The 19,912-nt window shown below is 44.2% G+C and overlaps 1 protein-coding gene across 5 annotated transcripts in view; it reads right to left on the reverse strand.

Moving 5' to 3' along the window:
• RIMBP2 (RIMS binding protein 2) overlaps nucleotides 1-19,912 on the reverse strand; it is a 75,287-nt gene that overhangs the window by 6,933 nt on the left and 48,442 nt on the right. For 3 of the 5 annotated variants that reach the window (XM_025165695.2, XM_088135295.1, XM_088135296.1), the window contains 9 exons: nucleotides 19,596-19,747; nucleotides 16,920-16,996; nucleotides 16,201-16,310; nucleotides 14,673-15,482; nucleotides 13,626-13,777; nucleotides 11,208-11,672; nucleotides 9,643-9,792; nucleotides 8,945-9,103; nucleotides 4,427-4,544 (listed from right to left, as the gene is read on the reverse strand). In XM_025165695.2, coding sequence (XP_025021463.2) covers nucleotides 4,427-4,544; nucleotides 8,945-9,103; nucleotides 9,643-9,792; nucleotides 11,208-11,672; nucleotides 13,626-13,777; nucleotides 14,673-15,482; nucleotides 16,201-16,310; nucleotides 16,920-16,996; nucleotides 19,596-19,747 — 2,193 coding nt within the window. Of the gene's footprint in view, nucleotides 1-4,426; nucleotides 4,545-6,484; nucleotides 7,178-8,944; nucleotides 9,104-9,642; nucleotides 9,793-11,207; nucleotides 11,673-13,625; nucleotides 13,778-14,672; nucleotides 15,483-16,200; nucleotides 16,311-16,919; nucleotides 16,997-19,595; nucleotides 19,748-19,912 lie in introns of all 5 variants that reach the window. The other 2 variants (XM_025165691.2, XM_088135297.1) reach the window with 2 other exon arrangements.

A 19,912-nucleotide genomic window follows, 5' to 3' on the forward strand; every position in this document is an offset into this window, starting at 1 on the left:
AAAGAGAAACAGGGAACAGAAAATTGGTTATACAGAGGTAACAGTCATTATGACCTGCTTGAGTTTTGAAATCTCAGTATGGACTTCTCTACAGCATAGTCTGACTTCTCCAGCAAAGACCTAAACCTGTTCCAGGAATTCAAGAAAGCGAGGAAATGCAAAATAAAACTTCCTGGATTAAATCCAATTTTAATACTTCAGTCAACACCCCATTTCAATGAATGGAAAGCAAACAATGCTTCTGAGAAATCCATAAACAGGGCTGGGCTTCAGAATATGGAGAAGTTATTGCCAATAACTTAGCAGAACCATGTGAAGCATGAATTCAAAGATTTGATCTGAAGCTGCTTCACCTGACTCTCTGGATCCAATTGCAAAGTCAAGTCAAATCATCAAACCAAACTGGACGTGTTTGGGAATTTTCCCTAAATCAGTCCAGAAATCTGAATTGTCCCCAATTAATTCTAATCAAATTGGGGCCAATCTGCACACTGCTACTAATTCACTGTTGTCTAAAGCAGTCCCTTCTGGTTTCATGCATGGTGTGGGGAAAATAAATGGGTAGGCAGGGTTGAGGCTACCTTCTTGTAATTCCAGGACCTAAAGTTTATCCAATGAATGGTGGAAGATTCAAAAGAAAAAAAATTATTCTTCAACTTTGTACTTCCTGTTACAAAATGTCATGCTGGCCACCAATCTGGTCAGCTTTGACAATAGATGGAGCCTAATTCAAAGGAGACGTTGATCACTCGGGGCTAGTAAAGATGGCTACAAAGTTGTACATAGGATGCCAGAGTCAATAATAGGCTTGTTTGCTTCTAGCCATAATGAACCCCTTTCCTTAAAACAATTTGCACCAACCTACTGTCCTCCTGATGTTACTCATGGCCAGAAAATCTGGGAAAGTCGTGCCCCCAACATATCTGGAAGGCAGTAGGATTCAGAAAGCTGTTGTCAAATTTTTGCTGGATTCCCAGATAAAGTGTTGGTCTGGAAAACCAGCTTCAGTTCTCATCCCAACCACATGTAGGCTTTGGGTGGGTTCTTCAGTCTGCTCAGAATTACAGGGTTGTCAAGCAAAGTCAGGAGAAGACGTAATATTGGTTTGTCATTGTGGGAGGCTAGCTGGATTGTCAGTTGAATCTCCTACATGCGTTACAAGAATAATCAATATATCTCATGATAACAGCGGGGGGTCTGATTCAGCCAATAATGTGACTTCAGACTACATGCTGTGCGTTACGCAACTGGTATCATCCCCGGACATGGGATAGTAGAAGCTTTTTTGAGAATTAGCCCAAAGAGATTCTATTCCGAACAGTTGTTTAGAGGCTAAGTATGCAATCCTCTCCATAAATTACTTTGGTTCTTCTTCCGCTCTCTGGGTATGTCTGGACACACAGACACACACAGACACACATATGCACATCCCAAAACTGGATGCATGCAGAATACATGTCTCTCCCGCAACCTGACCTACAGTGCCAAAAAGTCTCATTATGAGACTTACACCCAAGGAAAGTCATCTAGAGATGCAGGCTTAGGGTTGGAAGAGAAAAGTGGCCATCTTTCTACAGTTGGTTGCTTCCATGACGAGGCGAACTCTGGTTTAAACACAGGGTGTACTTTCTTCCCCCTAAACTAGCGTTGTAATAAATACTAGGGTCTGCCACTAGATGACACTGCAGAATTGCACGTGGATTTTGATCCTGACCTGTCCTTTGATTCAAGCTGAAGGAACAGCGCCATCAAGCTTACTGACAGCACCGTTCCAAGAGGTCAGGTGTCCTGGCCAGCGCTGCCCCAATGATATGAATGTCTCCATTTGTGCCCTTTCGCTTTCCACCACAGAAAGAGAACAATTTGCGGCAAGCAATATCCGTCATCGTCCTGGTGTGGAGCAAGTCTAACTCTTTTTTGGGTTTTTTGGGGGTTTTTTTGGTGGGGGGGAGAGCTTGTAGCCTTGCTGCTGAATGATGATGTCACCGATGGCTCACTCAGACACATGCACCACACGGCTGCCACCAACATATTCCAAGCGGCGGTGGTCTTGCCTGGTCCGGCACTGACCCTCCCCACTTGCCACTCCTGAGATCTTTCTGATGAAGCTCCTTACAACCACCACCACCACACCATGCCCCCTGCCCAGCCAGAAAGACTTCACAGCAGCATGCCTGAGCATCTGCTGACATCGGATGGAGCATCACGATGGGGATGGGGGAAAAGAAGGAGAAATCCTGAGGGCTCTTTTTGACTGTGGCAGGAATGTTGAAAAGAAGGACAGGTATGGGGCAGAAGGAAATGCCAATCATTCAAGCAGCACACCTACGGAGAAGTCCCAGAGGGGAGAGGAGGAAGGAAGGAAGGAAGGAAGGAAGGAAGGAAGGAAGGAAGGAAGGAAGGAAGGAAGGAAGGAAGGAAGGAAGGAAGGAAGGAAGGGAGGGAGGGAGGGAGGGAGAGAGGGAGGGAGGGAGGGAGGAAGGAGGGAAGGAAGGAAGGAAGGAGGGAGGGAAGGAAGGAAGGAAGGAAGGAAGGAAGGAAGGAAGGAAGGAAGGAAGGAAGGAAGGAAGGAAGGGGAAAGGAGAGGAGGGAGGGAAGGAAGGAAAAGAAAGGGAGGGAGAAAGGCAGGCAAATGGCAAAACTGTAGTAGTAGTAGTAGTAGTAGTAATACTTTTAACATCATCAAGCAACAAAATCTGCCTATCTCAGGTCCTTGGGAAGGACTCAATAGGTGGGTAAAAATGCCAAATCCAGTCTAAATATCTGGCTGACTTATAATAATAACAGTTGCACATTCACCTGCAATCAGGTGTGCCTTTATGTATCTCTTGTTTTCCTTTAAACCTCAAGTTGCATTCGTCCTGTGTTCAGACCTATTTGTAAACGTCGGTTATTTCTTTTAACAAGGAGCGAACGAAATTGTCACTCGTCCACCCCAACCAAATTCCGTGTCGGATTTGCCCTCCACAGAACCATTAAAAATAAATAGGCTACTTGAATCATGCACCAAGAAAGGTGTGGACTTCGTGAGGGTTTAACATTTATTCTTTAAAGCCATTTCCAATTAGGAGACTTTGCACGAAGGAGAAGGGTCAGCTGTCCCTTGATGTAAGCAAGGGTTAAATAAGTCAACGCGCTCGCTCAAATTGGGAGCGCTAACCGTTTGCAAGTCCTGTGTAAATAAAACTATAAAAGTTGATCACATGCAGCAATTTCAGTTTGCTGCCTTCCATGCAATCGTTATCTCCTCCTCCCCCAAATAAAAATGGAATTTGAAAAGGAAATTAAGCTATCAAAAGGCTGCCCACCTCTGCTGCATTTGTTCAGAAATGTATTCTGCATGTATGTATTCGGGAACATTTGCCAGTAAATCTTTCTTTAAAACCTGCATTTTCCAGATCATTTCCATTCCTGCACAGGCAGCCAAAGACATTTTTAGACATGCCTCTAAAAATGCCACTCTGGTAGATTCCCACCCTCCACCCCCCAAAAAAGAAATGGAAAATGATGCTTCCTTTCAACCAAGACAAAATAGAACATGTCAAGTTTTTGAAGGAGAAGCGGCCACAACTGGAAACAACTCCCAGAGGTATTAAGAAGATCAGGGCGAAGGCCTTCCTCTGTTAAACTGATGGAACATTTCTCTGTTTGCACACTCTAAAAAGACACTCCCATATCATCAAAATGAGGCAACTGCCCTCCCTTTTCTGCCCATCCCTTCAAACCCACAAATACTACATAGCACGGGAATTTGGCAGAATCCTCCTGAGAATATTATAGCCATAACGTGTGGTTCACCAATCTAAGAAGCAGAAAAGGACCAGGTGTAGGAAGGCTGTTTTAGAACATGCACCATGAGCCCACTCAAAGCTCTTGGTTGTCAGTAGTACAGGGGCCCCCAACACTATTTAAACGGCAGGGTCCTTCATGCAACAGTGAAGAGCAAACTAAGAGAGTTTCCAGTATGGTTGGGCCCTCTGGAGCAATCAACCTCCCATTCAGCACGTTGGTTTTCCAGGTTGCAATGTGTCAGGGCCACCCTTCACAGAGGCACAACACGGTTGTGTGTGTGTGTTTAATGAGTGAAAAACCTCTCCTGAAACCAACGCACAAGAGTGCTCCACTCTTCTAACCAGCATGGAAATGCAGATAGAAAGTATTCATTCTTGTGGCTCTACCCCTTGTAGGAAAGGATTAAATACCATATTCCCTTGTCTCCCATTCCAATATGGGACAGTTTGTGATAGGATGTCACCAACTGCCTTCTGAACCCCACTGTGTCATGGTGCCATTTGCAATTAACTCTCAAGGAGGGCCTTGAGTGTTCCCTTGCATTGCATCAAAAGAGGTGTGAAAGATTAGCCTTCTCCTCTGAACTTGGTAACCCTCAACCAACCATACATAGGGATCATACAAGCCAACTCACCAATAGGAGGGACCAGAATGGGACGTGACCTTCGTGAACTTGAGCTGCCACGAGGTAATCTTGGACCTAGATGCTCCCCTCGGTCCGGCCGCCTGGAGGATGTTGGGTTACCTAAGAGCTTAAGTTCCAAACCAACAGAAAATAAAAGAGGAGGAGGGGGGAAAAAAGAGAAAGATGTTTGAAAGCTACCCAGCTGCCCAGTGGAAGGTGTGAAAAGCAACGAGAAGACAAAATTGCATGGAAGAAAATCAAATTCATCATTCTCCAAAAGGATACATTCGAAAGGCAACTAAACTTTTTTTTTTTAACTGAAAGGTTAGCTGAAAAGAAAGGAAGGAAGGAAGAAAGGAAGAACAGATGCCATTAAACCTGAGAAAGAAAATCGCAGAGAGAGAGAGAGAGACAGACAGACAGAGAGACGGAAAAGTTGCCATCCTGACATGGCATGTACTTGGCGAACAACAGTCACACATTCAAACAAAAAAGAGAATTAAGGTATTCTTTTGCCTTTGCTGTTGCCTCTAAATGGGCTTCCCACTCTTTTTGCCTCCTGTTTGTGAAGAACGCAGCTGCTCCTTGGAACTATGAAATCTGAATGAGCTGGTATATTTATTGGGTTTTCAGACAGTAAGCCTGTCCCATTTGCAGAATGATTGCCATCCTTCACCTACCACGTCTTTCCTCTATCTGTTACTTCCTGCCTTCTTCTCAACTTTTAAAAAGCTGTTAAAAGAGTCCTTCCAAATTCTCTTGAGGGCCTTCAGGAGACGGGCTTTGCAATAACCAACCATCGATGGGAGAGGTGGGGAAAATGAAGCAACGTGGCATCGATTTTGTCGATCGGCAATTTTGAAAAGAAGAGGAAGGGAGAAGAAAGCATTCACTGAGAAGGAAATGGATTCAGCAATATGGAGTGCTGGATTTCCTATCATGCAGAGCAGGAAGTTGGAATAGTCTCTAGCTTGTGGCACTCCTAAACTGGGAGCAAACCACAGTCGGGATATATTGCAGGGAAAGCACGTTCCTTAAATGAGACACAACACCCACTGCGCCCCAAGGATTCCAGTCTGACCATCGCCTAAGAGTCTGAGCGAGAGGCTACAAACTGGAAAGTGGGGCGGTGGTCTTCCTGCATGCTGAGAGATGCAGTTTGCAACTTCAAAGGCAAGAAGAGATGATTTCTGATTTTCTGAAAAAGAAAAGAAAAAACAAGCAGGAGTGGAAAAACGAAGTAGAAATATAAAGAAGTGTATGGTCCACTACAGAACAGCGCAGGGGAAAAAGAAGAATAGGGTTTGTTTGTTTTTTTCTTCTTGGCATTTGCCAAGGATTGGAGAGAATGTTCATCCTTGAAAATCTGGGAATGAGAGAAATAAAATAAAATAAAATAAAATAAAATAAAATAAAAGAAGATGAACTATTCAAAGCAGGCATTTAAAGGAAGAAGGAGGGGGATGAATGCATTCATTGTTTGGCTGTGTGTATTTTTGTTGTGGTTTAAGGTATGCATCAAATTATATATGGTTCTATTCTAAGAAGCAAGATCAAACTTGAAAGCACAAAAATAGAGAGGGGGGGGGAAAGAAATAAAATTAAAGAGCAATCCCAAATGTTAAGACAATGGCAGTTCAGCTAACCCTTAATTAAAACATTGTTTCAGTTGTCCTTTTAAAGAGAGGAAGGGGAGGAAGCCAGTTTTTTATTTTTTTTTTTATTTATGTATTTATTTGTGGCCTGCAGGGAACAATGAAATAATAATTGACCAACAAGCAAATTAATCACTTTTTTTTTTTAAGCATGGCACAAAATTAAAAAGAAAGCGAAACCAATGGGAAGTGTTAGGAAGCTTATGAAGCAACACAGATTAAGATGGAAAACGAATTATTGGGGGTGAGGAATAAGGAATGGAAAAGAAAAGGAAGACCAAGGGGACATGGATGATGGGCCGTGGGGAGAAAGAACCCAAACTGAAAGATAGAAATAAAGAAGATTAAAAAAAAAAAAAAAGGGAGTGATTTGGCAAGCAGATGTTAGAAGAAAGTTCAGATTCCAACACACCAGTGGGCCTTCAGACCTTCTGTAAGGATCCCTTGAATGTGGAAGAGAAGTTAGCCTTGTTTCATTCTCTTTCAAGGGGCTACTCCAGCCTCCCTGAATATCTCCATGGGTCAAATGTTCTGCCCTACTACATCTCTGAGAATCGTGCTTCCTCTCGTAACAAACTGGCTTGCCCTCTGGGCTGGGGGACTCCAGAACTGGCCAGACAGGGTCTCCAAAGTCTTCTTCAATGCTACTCTGCCGGATCAGGGTCCTCCGGCGGGCCAGCAGTGGCCGTGAGGATGATGAACAGCTCTCATCATCCAGACAACCGGCCGGGGCCATACGGGCAGTGAGGGTCTCGTGCATTTGGGGGAAGGTAAAGCGGGACTCTTCTTCTTCACTGCCACAGTCCAAGCCACTATCGGGGCTCCGGGTGGAAGACCTGCCAGATCTGCAGCCTCGCTCATCGGCGTCCTCCAAAATCCGTGGCTTAGCGGGATGCTCCTGATGGTACGTCTTGATTAATCTACCCTCTCTAGCTATTGTGCTTCGGATTTGGTGGGGCCTCCCTATGCCCTGCTTGTACAAAAGTTCAGAATAATCGCCATCCTCTTCGGCTACTTCAGGGATACTGAAAAGTTTTTTACTGCGGTGGGCAAAATTGGTATGCTCCAAGAAAGCTGTTTCAGTGGTTTTATTCTGATAGCATTCCTTTAAGAGTAACCGGTTGAAAGAAAGAAGGAAAGAAAGAAAGAACGAACGAACAGGCAAGGAGAACAAACAGTGTGTAATTTAAAAAAGAGAGAGAGAGAAAGGGAAAGGAAAGGAAAAAAATAAAGACAGAATTAGTTGTACAGCAATGGTGAGCAGAAAACATGCAGCTCTTATTTAGTGGAGAACTATGTCATGCTTTGAATGGGAATCTGTGAAAATAAAACATGATTAGAACAGCTGTCTTAGCGTGGTATATTGTGTGAGATGTCCGGTTTAGCAGGTATGTTTCTAAGAAGAATCCCACCAGGCACATGGAACATGGGTGGTTGACACCACATAGGGAATTTTATGTCAGAACAGGGCATCAGTGGAGGTCATCCCTTCTCTCCCTCAATGGCAGCATCTCTATCTGGGTTCAGTACCAAATCTCTTCGCTATTTATTTAAAGAATGAGGGTTCCCCCCCACCTTAGGCAGGGTGGCTCTCTGAAGGTCTTCCTTCTCCTCCAATGGTGGTTGGGTGGGGAACCCACCCCAGATGCACCAGAAATGCTCAGATCCCATTGGAGGAATTGTCTTTTGACCTGTTAGCCTTGCAACTCCTTAAAAAGAATCCCACGTTTTACTGAAGCGCCTTGCCAGATTAAAACGATGTCGCCTACTTTTGAAAGGAAAAAAATAAATAAATACTTGATACCTACTGGTGGATGGAGAGGTTATGGTTAAAAAGGCAGGAGATTTGGTGACACAAGTCATTCCAAGGTTGACGTTTTTTTCCTTTATTTTCAGAACACCTCTTTTTATAAGCTTGACTTTCCATTCGATGGACGGATTCAGTGTAAGATTTCTACTCCTTGCCTGATTTTTCTTTTACTTTAAAGGTCAATTGATGGAAGAAAAAGTTTCTTGGGACATTCCTTCCAACCTTGTGAACCTAGGAAATCATTTGAGGTGGTCTATGGCTGGTCTGCCACCCTAAATGCTTGTTTAGTCCAGAACATCTGAAACTGCTTCCAGTTTAGAAGGTTGAGTTCTGGAAACTACTGAACATGGTTCAGGCAGAAGTCAGGCATGGAAAGCAGAACATTTGAATTATCGGGAGTATTTCCTTCCCCGACTGATAGATCTTGTGCATCCCTATAGATTTCCTTCTTGAGACATTTGGGGTTGAATTATGAACGTTACCCATTACCCACACATATTGCCGATGGTTACTATCTTCCTGGCCCAACGCCACAATGTCTTTATTCTCCCAGGTCTTTCAAAACATTCACATATAAGATTTCTGCTGCCCCAGTGCTTGAAAACCAAGTCACCTTCTGTGCTTGTATTGTTTCTGTACTGTATTTTTCACCTCTGTTTTCATTTTTCAAAATTTGAACTGCAACTTTGGGGAGAGCGGCAGGCCACCCTGAGAGACCTCAGCTTTGAAGGATAGCACACCATACTTTATATACTAAAAGGCATACAACACCTAGGTTCCCCAGGAAAGTTCATAGAGGTTTGAAGAAGATGCTGATGGTACAGAAAACATTGGCAAAATCCAAGCCTAGAGACAGCTATATGAATTGTTCCTCTGTCTCTTTAACACTCCAAAAATCTCTCCAGGGCCATCCATTGCTTATCTATACTCTGATATATCCTTTGATAAAGAGGATTACCCCAAATTACCACTCCACTCACCCAACAGTTTCTTCCTCTCTCTCTTCCACCCCTCGCATAGCTTTCATGATACAGATTTGCTTATTTTGTTGCTTCTTTTTACCTTCAGGGTGTTATGCGACGTTATACTAACTCGTCTCCGCCCACCATCCTCCAGTTGCATCTCTGAGTACAATTCTTCCTCATCTTCTTCCATGATGTCAGACAGATCAGAGCCCCGGCTGCTTTCCGTGTGATATTCCTCCCCATGGCAATAGTGGGGCTGTGGGAGAGAGGAGGGGGAAAGGGAGAAAGAGGGGCAAAGCAAGATAGGCTTTCAACATGAAAATTGAGCCCAACAAACCCTAAAGTTGGTGAGGGAGCTCCCCACAGCCTCAGCCCCACCACTAGGACCACAGGCACGACCCAACTAAAGTGTGAATGATTGATGATCTTCGGTTCTTGATGACTTGCTCAGCTAGACTTCGGACAAATGATTTACCACTAAATCTTCCAGTGAGATCTATCAGGTTCTACTTCCAGATCAACCTCCAGATTTTTTAAAGACTTTCAAGAATGGGGCTTCTAAATGGTAGTAGATAAGGAAGTCATCACCGTTACTGACTTCCATGGGTAAACTATGGGTGTCTGAAGATGCTGATGGTCTAGATTTCTAGGCATCAGCTATAGATCGATCGCACCATCAGATAAAGCTAATCTCTCTTTCTTCAAAAAGGGTTAAAGAGGAAAGAAAAGGAAAACCCCCAAAGCATCTTTCTTTGCACGACAATTTTGCTACTGCTCCAATGCCAAGAAGATTACCTGTTTCCCCAGCTCAGAGCCTTTCAAAAACTCATCCACTGAAGCACCTCTCCGTTTGACCCGGGGTGAGTCGTAGCCATCCTCTTCCTCGTCCGAGTTGGCGTACTGCAACGCGTTGCTCCTTTCTGGAAATGTGCCCCTCCTCTCCAGCTATGGAGTTCCAGAACAGAAAATGGAATGAGAAGAAGGCTTCTCTGTAGGGTGAGAGTGGGTAGAATTGGAGAGGGTGGGATCTGCAGCTTTCTAAAGAGAAGTTGGAGGTCAGATGGTGATGCTGTGATAAAATGTTTGGATTCATGTTTTGCCCCTCTGGGGTGGACTTAAGAAAAGGGGTGGGAGCAGGAACCCAACCAGAGGCAAGTCACTACCATTGTCTCCCTTACCACCTCCCCAAATCCTCCCAAACAGGATGAAACCACATGGACAGACTCAACCTCAGTTTCAACTGGGAAGCGGTGAGCATCTAAGACCAAGCCAAATCCAAAAACGCTAGGGAATTCTTGGAAGCTTGGCATTCAGACAAATCAGCCATCAAGAGACCCATAGAGACAAACCACATTGAAAAAAGGCAATAAAAAACCTAGGAAGGAAACAAAAAGTCTAGAACACACCCCCTCCAGCAGCCAACGTTCAGATAAGCAGGGATCAACACCAGACAAACAATCAGGCAGAAATCAATGCTCTAATTAAGGAACCACCAAGGAGAAAACCACATCTCTACCAACACTGCCAGGGAAGCTACTGCAGATAAGCAGGGAGAAAACCCCACGCTCATTAGCACTGATGATGTTACTGAGTTGGGTCAAGAAACGTCCCCAAGCCAACCACCAAGCTCAGAGAGCACCAAGGACTCCACAGTTCAACCCTGAGCTACAGATATTCTCTTCTATTGGAGCCGATATTTGTGTTATGAAAAAAAAAAACTCTGACTTTTAATACAAGGGCAGTCCCTGCAGGATCTCCAATAACTTAGCATTAAAAAAGCAACAACGCTCTAGACTAAACCTAATGACGCTCCCCAAGACACTTGTAGAAGGTTCCTTTATTTCTGCCCACTCTGGAAATGCTGAATGACAGACTAGAATAATGCCAAGGGGAGGTCTGTCTAACTCGACATTTCTCTGGCTAAAAAGACAGCAGAGTCACCCCCTTAGGCAGCCCCCAAGTTTTTGAAAATGACTTCTTGCGGCTTCTTTTCTTAACCTGTTGGCGTAGAGTCCCTTAAGAGACAACAGAAAGAACCAAAACGAAAACCCCAGGCCTCCAGATTTTTACCACTTTCATAGTTGGATTCTAACATTCTCCCCCCAGCTCTCTCCAGATGTGTGTGTGTGTGTGTAAAGGGAAACCCAATCATTAGCTGCCACCAGCTCCCGCCAAGAGGTAGGTCCTTCCAATCATTTTAGGACTCTTCCACTTTATTCCGCTGCATGTGAAGTCCTGGCCTGTAGAGGGAGATTCCCACATGCAAACTGGCCCTTGAAACTCTTCCAGAGAATGAAGAACACACCTATGCAAGCCGGCCTGAAGTTGACTTGCAGGTCTGAAGCCACGACTGTACTCACCATGTTGCCTTCGGCGGCCACCCGTTGAGCAGCTTCTCGGGCCATGGCCTTGGCTACTGTGTTAGGGACAGGTGTGCCTTGTGGCTGTGGAAGGATCCGATTTGGAGATGGTGACCGCCGCCCATGGAGTGGGCTGTGGAAGTTGGGAGGTTCCAAGGAGTGCCCATGGATAGGAGAGGTCGCACGGGCCTGTTCCCACGATTCGTCCCTTTTTCCGTGTGGACACAAATGTTCGTCTTTGGTATCTGGGGTACTGGCACTTGATAATGGCTTAGATTTGGGAGCTGGCTGAGGGTGAGGGGTTGGAGGCACCAGTAGGTCAGGTGGGATAGCAGCACTCAATGAGTCCATGGACTCTCCTTGGACAGACAGTGTCCGGACAAGAACTTCCCTGGCATTCAGGTTCTGGATTTTTGTGAGTGCCACAGTTGTGTTTTCTGCAGTTGGAAAAATCACTTCGGCCACCTGAACACAGAGACAGATGCAAATACATAGGAATACTAATGAGAATGGCATTTGCTCACCAGCTGAATATGAGTCAGCAGGTTGATATAACTTCACAAGGCAAACGAACTGTGCAATTTTAGTTTACATCGTCGAAATGCCATTTCTTAATCAAAGGAACTCATGATTCCACCATCTCTGGCCATGATCTGACCCCATTTCAAGTACTGAATCCAATTCTGAGCATTCCGTTGAGGAAGGTAGCTTTATTGCTAGTCTTGGGTAACTATAGAATCTTGGAAACTATAAGAGGAATGTCGCTGCCTCCTTTAGAATGACTTTTCCCCAGATTTCTCTCCATGGGGGCTAAGGTGGCATTTATGAGATAAGCTGCCAGTTGACTTCCTTGTTGTCTTTTAATCATTTATTGTACAAAAAGTATTGCTCACCTTGGGGAAGGTCTGAGAGAGACACTAAGGGAGGAAAGAAGGAGCAAGCTGTTAAGGAGAAACTGGGAGAAGAGATTTCACAGATTTCACACAGAGATTTTCATTGATGTCAGCCGTTCAAGTGGCCAGGTCAAGAAACATACACCATAGAGATTCCAGGAATACTACTTTATTATATTGAGGTATAATAACAGAATCTTGAAAGCCTGTCCAAGTTTCTCTTTGCTCCATCTTATACTAAACAAAATCAAGGCAGGATTATCTTGAGTTTCTTTCTCATGCTTCCCTCTTTCATGTCCTCCACCAACACCCAACGGTTCTCTCAGATCTTCTCCAAGGTCATCTCTAAATTCCTTTACAGTTATCATCCATTCCTTTCCCAGGTTTCCCCACAATCTCCCACACGTTTTAAGAGAAATTCAGAGAAACTGGAACAGATACAGAGAAGGGCAATTAGGGAAATCAAGTGATCCTTGGAAGCCAAATTTTACAAGGAGAGATGGAGGCCCTGGGATACAATGGCACTTTTGAAGTACCCAAAGTGGTATCCTGCAGAAGGACATCATTGTCCCAATGAGCAACATGTCCCAGAGAGCAATGTGTCCTAAGTTACAGCAAGGGGGATTCCAGCTGAACGTTAGGAGAAATGTCCTGATACTAACAGCCACTCAACAGTGGAACCAATTACTTAGCGAGGTGTTAAAGCCCATTAAGATGTGCAATCAGCAGCCAGCCAGCCATTTCTCAGCACTGAGCAGGGAGTTGACGCCAAGAGCTCCCTTCATCTCTTCTAACTTGAGGATGGCATTAAGAAGCTGAACTGTTGCCACCTGAGTGATAACGCAAAGCGAGAAGGCACAAAGCAAGACCAGCACATCTGGAAAAACAGGCAGGAGATTAAACTGAGGCTCCCCAGTCAAAGAAGCCCTCGGCAATCCCTAGCCCAAATTTGCCAGTTAATCTCTTCATTGATTGATTGATTGATTAATTAATTAAATTAAAGCAAAGGTTCCTTTGCTTTCCAAAAATGTCCAAGTGTGCCAGAATTGGACAATACGTTCCCATTTCTATCTCACTTTGGAATGAATGCCTCTTTTTAAGATAATGCTGAGTACCTTTAGCTAGTTACAGTCCTTAGATTATTAAAAACAATAACAATAATGTGAGATACTGTGATGGAAGGCATGAGAAGGGAGGATTGTGGAATGGAGCTTCAAGGTTACAGGGAAGGGGGAGAGACATTCCAAGAAAAGCATCTCCTCAACCCCCAGATGGACTGTGGGAAAGTCAAGAGAAAGAGACTGGCCCTTCCCTAAGGGCATGATGGTTATAGTTGCTGTCATTGGGGGATTAGAGTTAGTCTGGCGAGATTCTGTCTCTTGGGTGCAAGCTAATAAAGAAGCTGAGCTGATTTCTGGACTGTCTCGTGGTGATTCTTGGGCTGAACCTGACAGATACAGCTTGAATCAGGTTCACCCAACATGGGTTGTATATGTACTTTCTCTAAGTGGAAAGATACACCTACCCTTTGACCTTTTGCATAAATACCATAGCCAGTCACATTGGCTCCATTAGAGGTCCCCGCTGCTGTGAGAACTGGTGGCTTCCAAGAAACCAAGATAGTTCCTGGTGTTGGACCAGCTTGAATTCGTATGTCTTGAGGTGGAGCAGGTGGACCTGGAATTGAACACAAGGGGTGCCTTATAGCTTCTTCTTCTTCTTCTTCTTCTTGCTAACAAACCAAATTCGGGGGGATACAAATGCCTCTAGGTCTTTACCTTGACCTCACTGCTTCCTCTCCTACATCCATTCTTCCCTGGATTCCACAAATCCTAATCCAGCACTGTAAACCGTACACCACATTGACACTGTAATATCTTGGACCAATCAGCTAACAGCAGAGGCTGGCTTCACACAAACTACTAAAACCACAGAACATCTAACCAAGCCTGAATGTGCTATGAGAATGCTTCTGGTACCTTCTCATTTGGTTCTGGAAGAACATAGCCAGAATTCTCCTACCCATCGACTGAGCAAATAAAGCGCTGCTTAAGCTAAACGATGGAGCTCCCCACATTTAAAAATATTGATCATCCCCCAAACCCAAGCTTGATCTAGTGAGAAGAATCCCAGTCTTTTGCAAACTTTTTGAAAAGCTTGCATTGTGAGAGTGCCCTTGCTACATGTCTAATTAAATCCATCGCCCGGAAATAGAAATGTGCTAGATAGAAGACTAGCCTAAAAATAGTTATGCAACTATTAAGGACATGTATATTTCATGAGGTCTCTCAACGTTTGACAACCCTGTGGCTAAACGGAGCACACGGTGAGACCTTTCATAGAGAAGATAATCCTTTCGCTTCTCCTAGCTGACCCAGCAATTCACTTCAGTGACACAGATGGGGCAACTCACAGCTTCTCCATCTTTCTGAACCTCTGATGGAGACACAGTCATCAAGCAAACTGGCTTGATGATTGAAATTGAATTCACTGGTTAGAATCAGATCAGGGCTCTCCAAGAAATAATACTTAACGACTGACAACAATGGACTTCGTGAGACCAAAGCCCTACCTGCTGGCAAGGTCGAAAATTCTATGAAAGCTTCTTTTTTTTCACGTTGCTCCAAAGGGAGCTGCCAGGGCATCTGATGGGGCTTGGCCAAAACTTTGACCTTGTAGGCCATATTGGGTTTCAAGTTAAAAAACTGATACTTGTATCTGGCAGCCCTGACAATGTCGAACTCTTCTTCATTGAGGAAGATCACATGACTGTAATTGCTGTTAGTTGGAAGCCAGCTGACCTCCGCCGAAATCTGGGTGATATTGTCGACCTTAAGGAGGGAAGGTGCCACAATTACATCCTTTCCAACCAACAAGGTGCACTGCAGTTCATCGGAATTGCCCCTGCTGGTTATACTTTGAACTGATATTCGATATGTGCAAGTAGCAATGTTAAGTTTTTCTATGAGTGCTTTAGTTCTGCTCCCCAAGGAGACGTTCATTCGTATTTCCTTGTCTACCAGGACATTGTAGCTATGAATGGTTCCCCATCCAGGTGGCACGACTGGAGGTTCCCAGCCCACAATAACACTTTTGGCTAATTGTTTGATAAGGGTAATTTTTCTAGGGTAAGGCACAATGTCTTCTCCAATTTCGTCAATGTTCACATCCAGGGATCCTGCACCATTATTGAGGATGCCAGACTCTAACTGGACCGGTAGGTTGATATCCTGAAGGCCTTCTCCTTCCACCACGTGACTACTGTGGTTGATGAAATTCTGCTCTTGCTCACTGCCCAACCCGCTTGAGAAACGGGACTCATCCTGCGCAAAATCCACAAAATTGGATGGAACCAGACCTCTCTGTCCATCTAGAAGTTCACCTTGTGGAGAAAGAGATATGAGAAAAGGAAGACACATACTTGCACTGTTCCCAGGACATGAACAGACTGTCCATCCCCTCTCTCAGTCAACAGTCATCTACTGGCAGCAAAAATTGGGACAGCTGGAGTTGTACTGTAGCAACCATGTTTTTTTACTCCTCAGATACTGGGAGTCCTCACTTCCTGCCCATCTTCCCTTTTATTTTCTTTTATTCCAAGCCAGGGGAGGGGGGGACTGATAAAGAAATCCACAACAGCACAGGATCATTGGAGGCGGTTTTGAGGGGACTCTCACCCACCTCCCAACCATATCTGCTCCTTTTTTGAGGCCCTCTAATGCAGTCATAGATACTGAGCGGCCCTTACTGTGGGGCCTCTCTAGGGCTTCAATGCAATCTTGAGAAAAGTATTGGTTAATTAAAGTGTTGCTGGTGATAGAAACCATGGATGCCACCTTCAGCTTTTTATAAAATAAGGAAGTGATACGCTTAAGGCAGTGTTGTCCAAACTTGGCCACTTTAAGATGAGTGGACTTCAACTCCCAGAATTCCCCAGCCAGCATGGCTGGCTGGGGAATTCTGGGAGTTGAAGTCCACTCATCTTAAAGTGGCCAAGTTTGGACAACACTGCCTTAAGGGAATGGCCAGAAATCTTCCATGCATCTCAAGGGTAGAGCTATTTAAATAAAGGTACTGCTAGGGCCCCATCTCCAACAAACCTTCAAAAAAGCCATCTTCATCCATGTCTCCATACACATAGAGGTATTTTCCTGCTGTAAGAGGAAGTTCCGCTTCAGGATTTTCATTGGGCCCATCAAATGGATTGTAACTAAAGGAAAACATAGATAGTGTCTCTTCTTCATAATCTTGAATGTGGGGGAGGCACTATTGATAACTACCTGTGTTCACATATTGCACTGAGAAATTATTTTGGGCTTGAAGTTGTGTGAACCTAGTTGTTGTGGCTTAGTGTTATGAGTCAACTGTTATGGCTTATTCAACATACCCTGGTTTAAAAAAAGGTTAGTATCATGGAGGAAGGCAGGCATGGTCAATTCTCTGGAAGGGGTTGGGGCAGCAGGAGTTTATATCAGGATTCTGTCAGCCTTTCCAGGTAGACCAGACAGGAAACACGAACAGATGAGCTAATTCTACTTTATTGTAAAGCTACATTGACAGAATCTTGCAAGTCTGAAAGTTCAATTCTCCACCCATCTCCTTTATACCCTGAAAAATTAGGGAGGGTCCCTTCTGAGCCTCTTGCCCCACCCATTTTGCAGCTGCAGGCTATGCTGTCTCTTATCTGACCGTTCCCTTGGCAACATCTCTTGGCCCCGTCTCCCAAGGTCTTTCCCAGATACCATTACAGGTCCTTATCAAGAATTTAAATTTAGCCCAAATTTAAGGTTGAAAGTGTTTACTGGATGGGTTGTATTACCTGTATCGGGCAATGCAAAGATGGACTTTTCCCGAATATCTCTGCTTTGAGGTATTAGAATTCTGTTCATTCTCCATCTGCAACAAGAACACGAACAAGATATTAAATAGGATGAGTTGTCCACCTACGCATGTCAAATGACACAGAATGAGATTCCTCTTAATATCAAAGAACAAAAAAAAAAAATCCCAAACCATGTTTCATGAAAGATTAAACCCACATGAGAGTCTGAAGACCATCTTATATATTTAGGAAAGTAATAATTCAGAGAAAGAGAGAGAGAGAGATATTGAACATAGTAACCCATGCAGAGGCGCTAATAACAAATGGAAATGTGATAAAAAGAACTGCACTGGCCATAGCTTCGTGACTTTTCTTTTGAATCATTCTTCTAGCCTTTTAAGATTGATGAGATGAACAATGACAATAGGCATTCAAGGCCTGGAGATATTTCTTCCAAGCAAAGAGAATCACTAGATATGTTACAATCCAAGAGACTTGCCTGATCTATTTAGCTTATAACTGACAACCCTTATCAGCAACTAATTTTGCTGGAAGGTCACTTTGAGGAAAGAGAAGATAATCCTGTTTCCACACATTTTCTCACTAATTTGGTCATAGACACAACTGTCAAGTGGATGAGGGCTTTCTGTTGCTGATTCATAAGCCATTCTGGAAGGTACTGCTTGAATATTCTGCATGTAAAAACTCATGTCACATCACCAAACCAAGACACCAAGACCAGAACCCTGATAGGAAACTGTAATATACAAAGTCATACAATTTGTCCAATATTGCTTACATGTATTACTTTCATGTACAATGTGTTACCATCAGACACTAATTCTCAGGCTCTTCCCACTACCTCCTGATTGACTGATTATGTACCATCAAGTCGATGGCTGGTGTGGGTCTTCCGGGCTGTGTGGCCGTGTTTTGGAAGTTTTGTTTCCTAACGTTTCACCAGCACCTGTGACCGGCATCTTCAGAGGGCAGGAGCATAGACAGGAGCAGTTCTCTCTATGCCCAGGGTGATGTGGCCCTTTTGTGGGTATTTATAGAGATCTGGGGGGGGGAAGGGGGGATTGGGTGTGTGTGTGGGGGGGTCCCCTCAGATCTCTATAAATACCCACAAAAAGGGTCACATCACCCTGGGCACAGAGAGAACTGCTCCTGTCTATGCTCCTGCACTCTGAAGATGGCGGTCACAGGTGCTGGTGAAACGTTAGGAAACAAAACTTCCAGAACACGGCCACACAGCCCGGAAGACCCACACCAGCCATCGTATGTCGGCCGTGAAAGCCTTCGACAATACATTTACCATCAAGTCGTTTTCAACTCCTAGTTACCACATAGATAGATCTTCCCCATGATGATCTATCCCTAGCCTATTCTTTCAAGTCCCCCAATGGTGCACTCATCGCCACTGTCCATCCACCTTGCTGCTGGTTGTCTTCTTCTACCTGACTTTTGAACAGAAGATACCAAGCACTGAATTTTGTACCTGCAAATGCATACTTGACCACTAAGCTATGGTGCCTCATTCTGGATTTGCCCTGTTGAAAAGATCCTATTCAAGCATGAAGCCATCAGAACCAGCAAAACAGCCTTCAGGAATAATTTCTACCTCTACACAACTGATACCTGTTGCTTCATGTCAACTATTCTCAAACTATCCACCTCTCTCTAAAAAGGAACATATTCAGTATTTTCTTCCCACTCACATCCTAGCTTCCTACAGATAAAGGAGTATATGCTGGCATGCAACATAATTCATAAACAAATCCATAATTATTTATTCTGGAGATTATACGTTTTATTACAGTCCTTGCAATCAAATCACAAAGGCAGGAAATTGAGGACATCTTAGTGTAACTGCTGGGACTCACTTGCATTTTTAAAAATTGCTGTCCCTTTGTTGGCTTGAGTTCTCAAAGTCTAATTTCTCTAGAATCTGCTGAATGTCACATATGGCATCCAAGGTGTCTACAGGGGGAGGTTAAAATGTTAAGATGGCAGCCACAACTGCATGATCAAAGCCCTGCAAATGTGATACATGTTAAAAAGGGGGGGGGGCTTTGATCATGCAGCCAGGGCCACCATTTTAATTTTTTTTTTTTTTACCTCTCCCTGTGGATACCCCTGGGTAGCGCCACTGAACCTGTCAACAGGCAATTCCTCCTAGGAAATATACACCCACCTTATAAGAACCACTATAAAATAAAAACAATAGACCATTAAGTTAGAAGGAAGTCTCATGGGTTAGGTGGAGGAAGAGAGAGAAGAAGTGAAATATAGCAGAAGAAAATGCTGTCCAAGGTATTACATCAATGTTGTTTGGAGGACTGGGTACACAATAACACCGTTATTGCACACCACACACACTGGTCTTGCTGCAAACGTGGTCAGAAAGCCACATTTCCCAGATACCAATGGTTTAGGAAGCTGGATTTAGCAAAATGGGATTTGACCTTCCAAAACAGGAGAGTTGGCACTTATGAACAGCCGTGGACAGGCAGAGACCCAGCTGGCTTTTCAGGAGCATGCTGAGAGCCAGCTTAGAAAAAAAAAATGATTTGAGGTTGTGCACACAGTCTACTGTCTCTATTGTCTCTCATTCTTGGCAAAGCCACCTGCTTGCAGTTGAAGAAGGCGCGTGGTTGCTCAACTACGTACGTCTGATTCAAATCTGCATCTTGGGCTGCCAGAGCGTGAGCGGATCAGGAAAGTTGGTTTGATGGAGAGTTGTTCTGGTTTGTCACCAGACAGCTGCAGGGGACGTGTATACTCAGAGATCACAAAGTGGCCTCGGGAGGGACTTTCATGATCTGCATGGAAAAAGCAACCACATAATTGAATGTCACACTGGCTGTCCTGCAGCAACTGATGTAGCTGAATAGGCTATCGAAATAAAAAATGGAAGAACACCCTTGGGAGAATTCTGAAATAACAGACCCCAACTTTCTTACTTTTTGCAAGGTTTGCTTTCATTT

The sequence above is a fragment of the Python bivittatus genome, unplaced genomic scaffold, assembly GCF_059951505.1.
Source record: "Python bivittatus isolate LINGU-HERP-01145 unplaced genomic scaffold, Pbiv_v1 ctg000100_np1212, whole genome shotgun sequence".
Classification (NCBI taxonomy): domain Eukaryota; kingdom Metazoa; phylum Chordata; class Lepidosauria; order Squamata; family Pythonidae; genus Python; species Python bivittatus.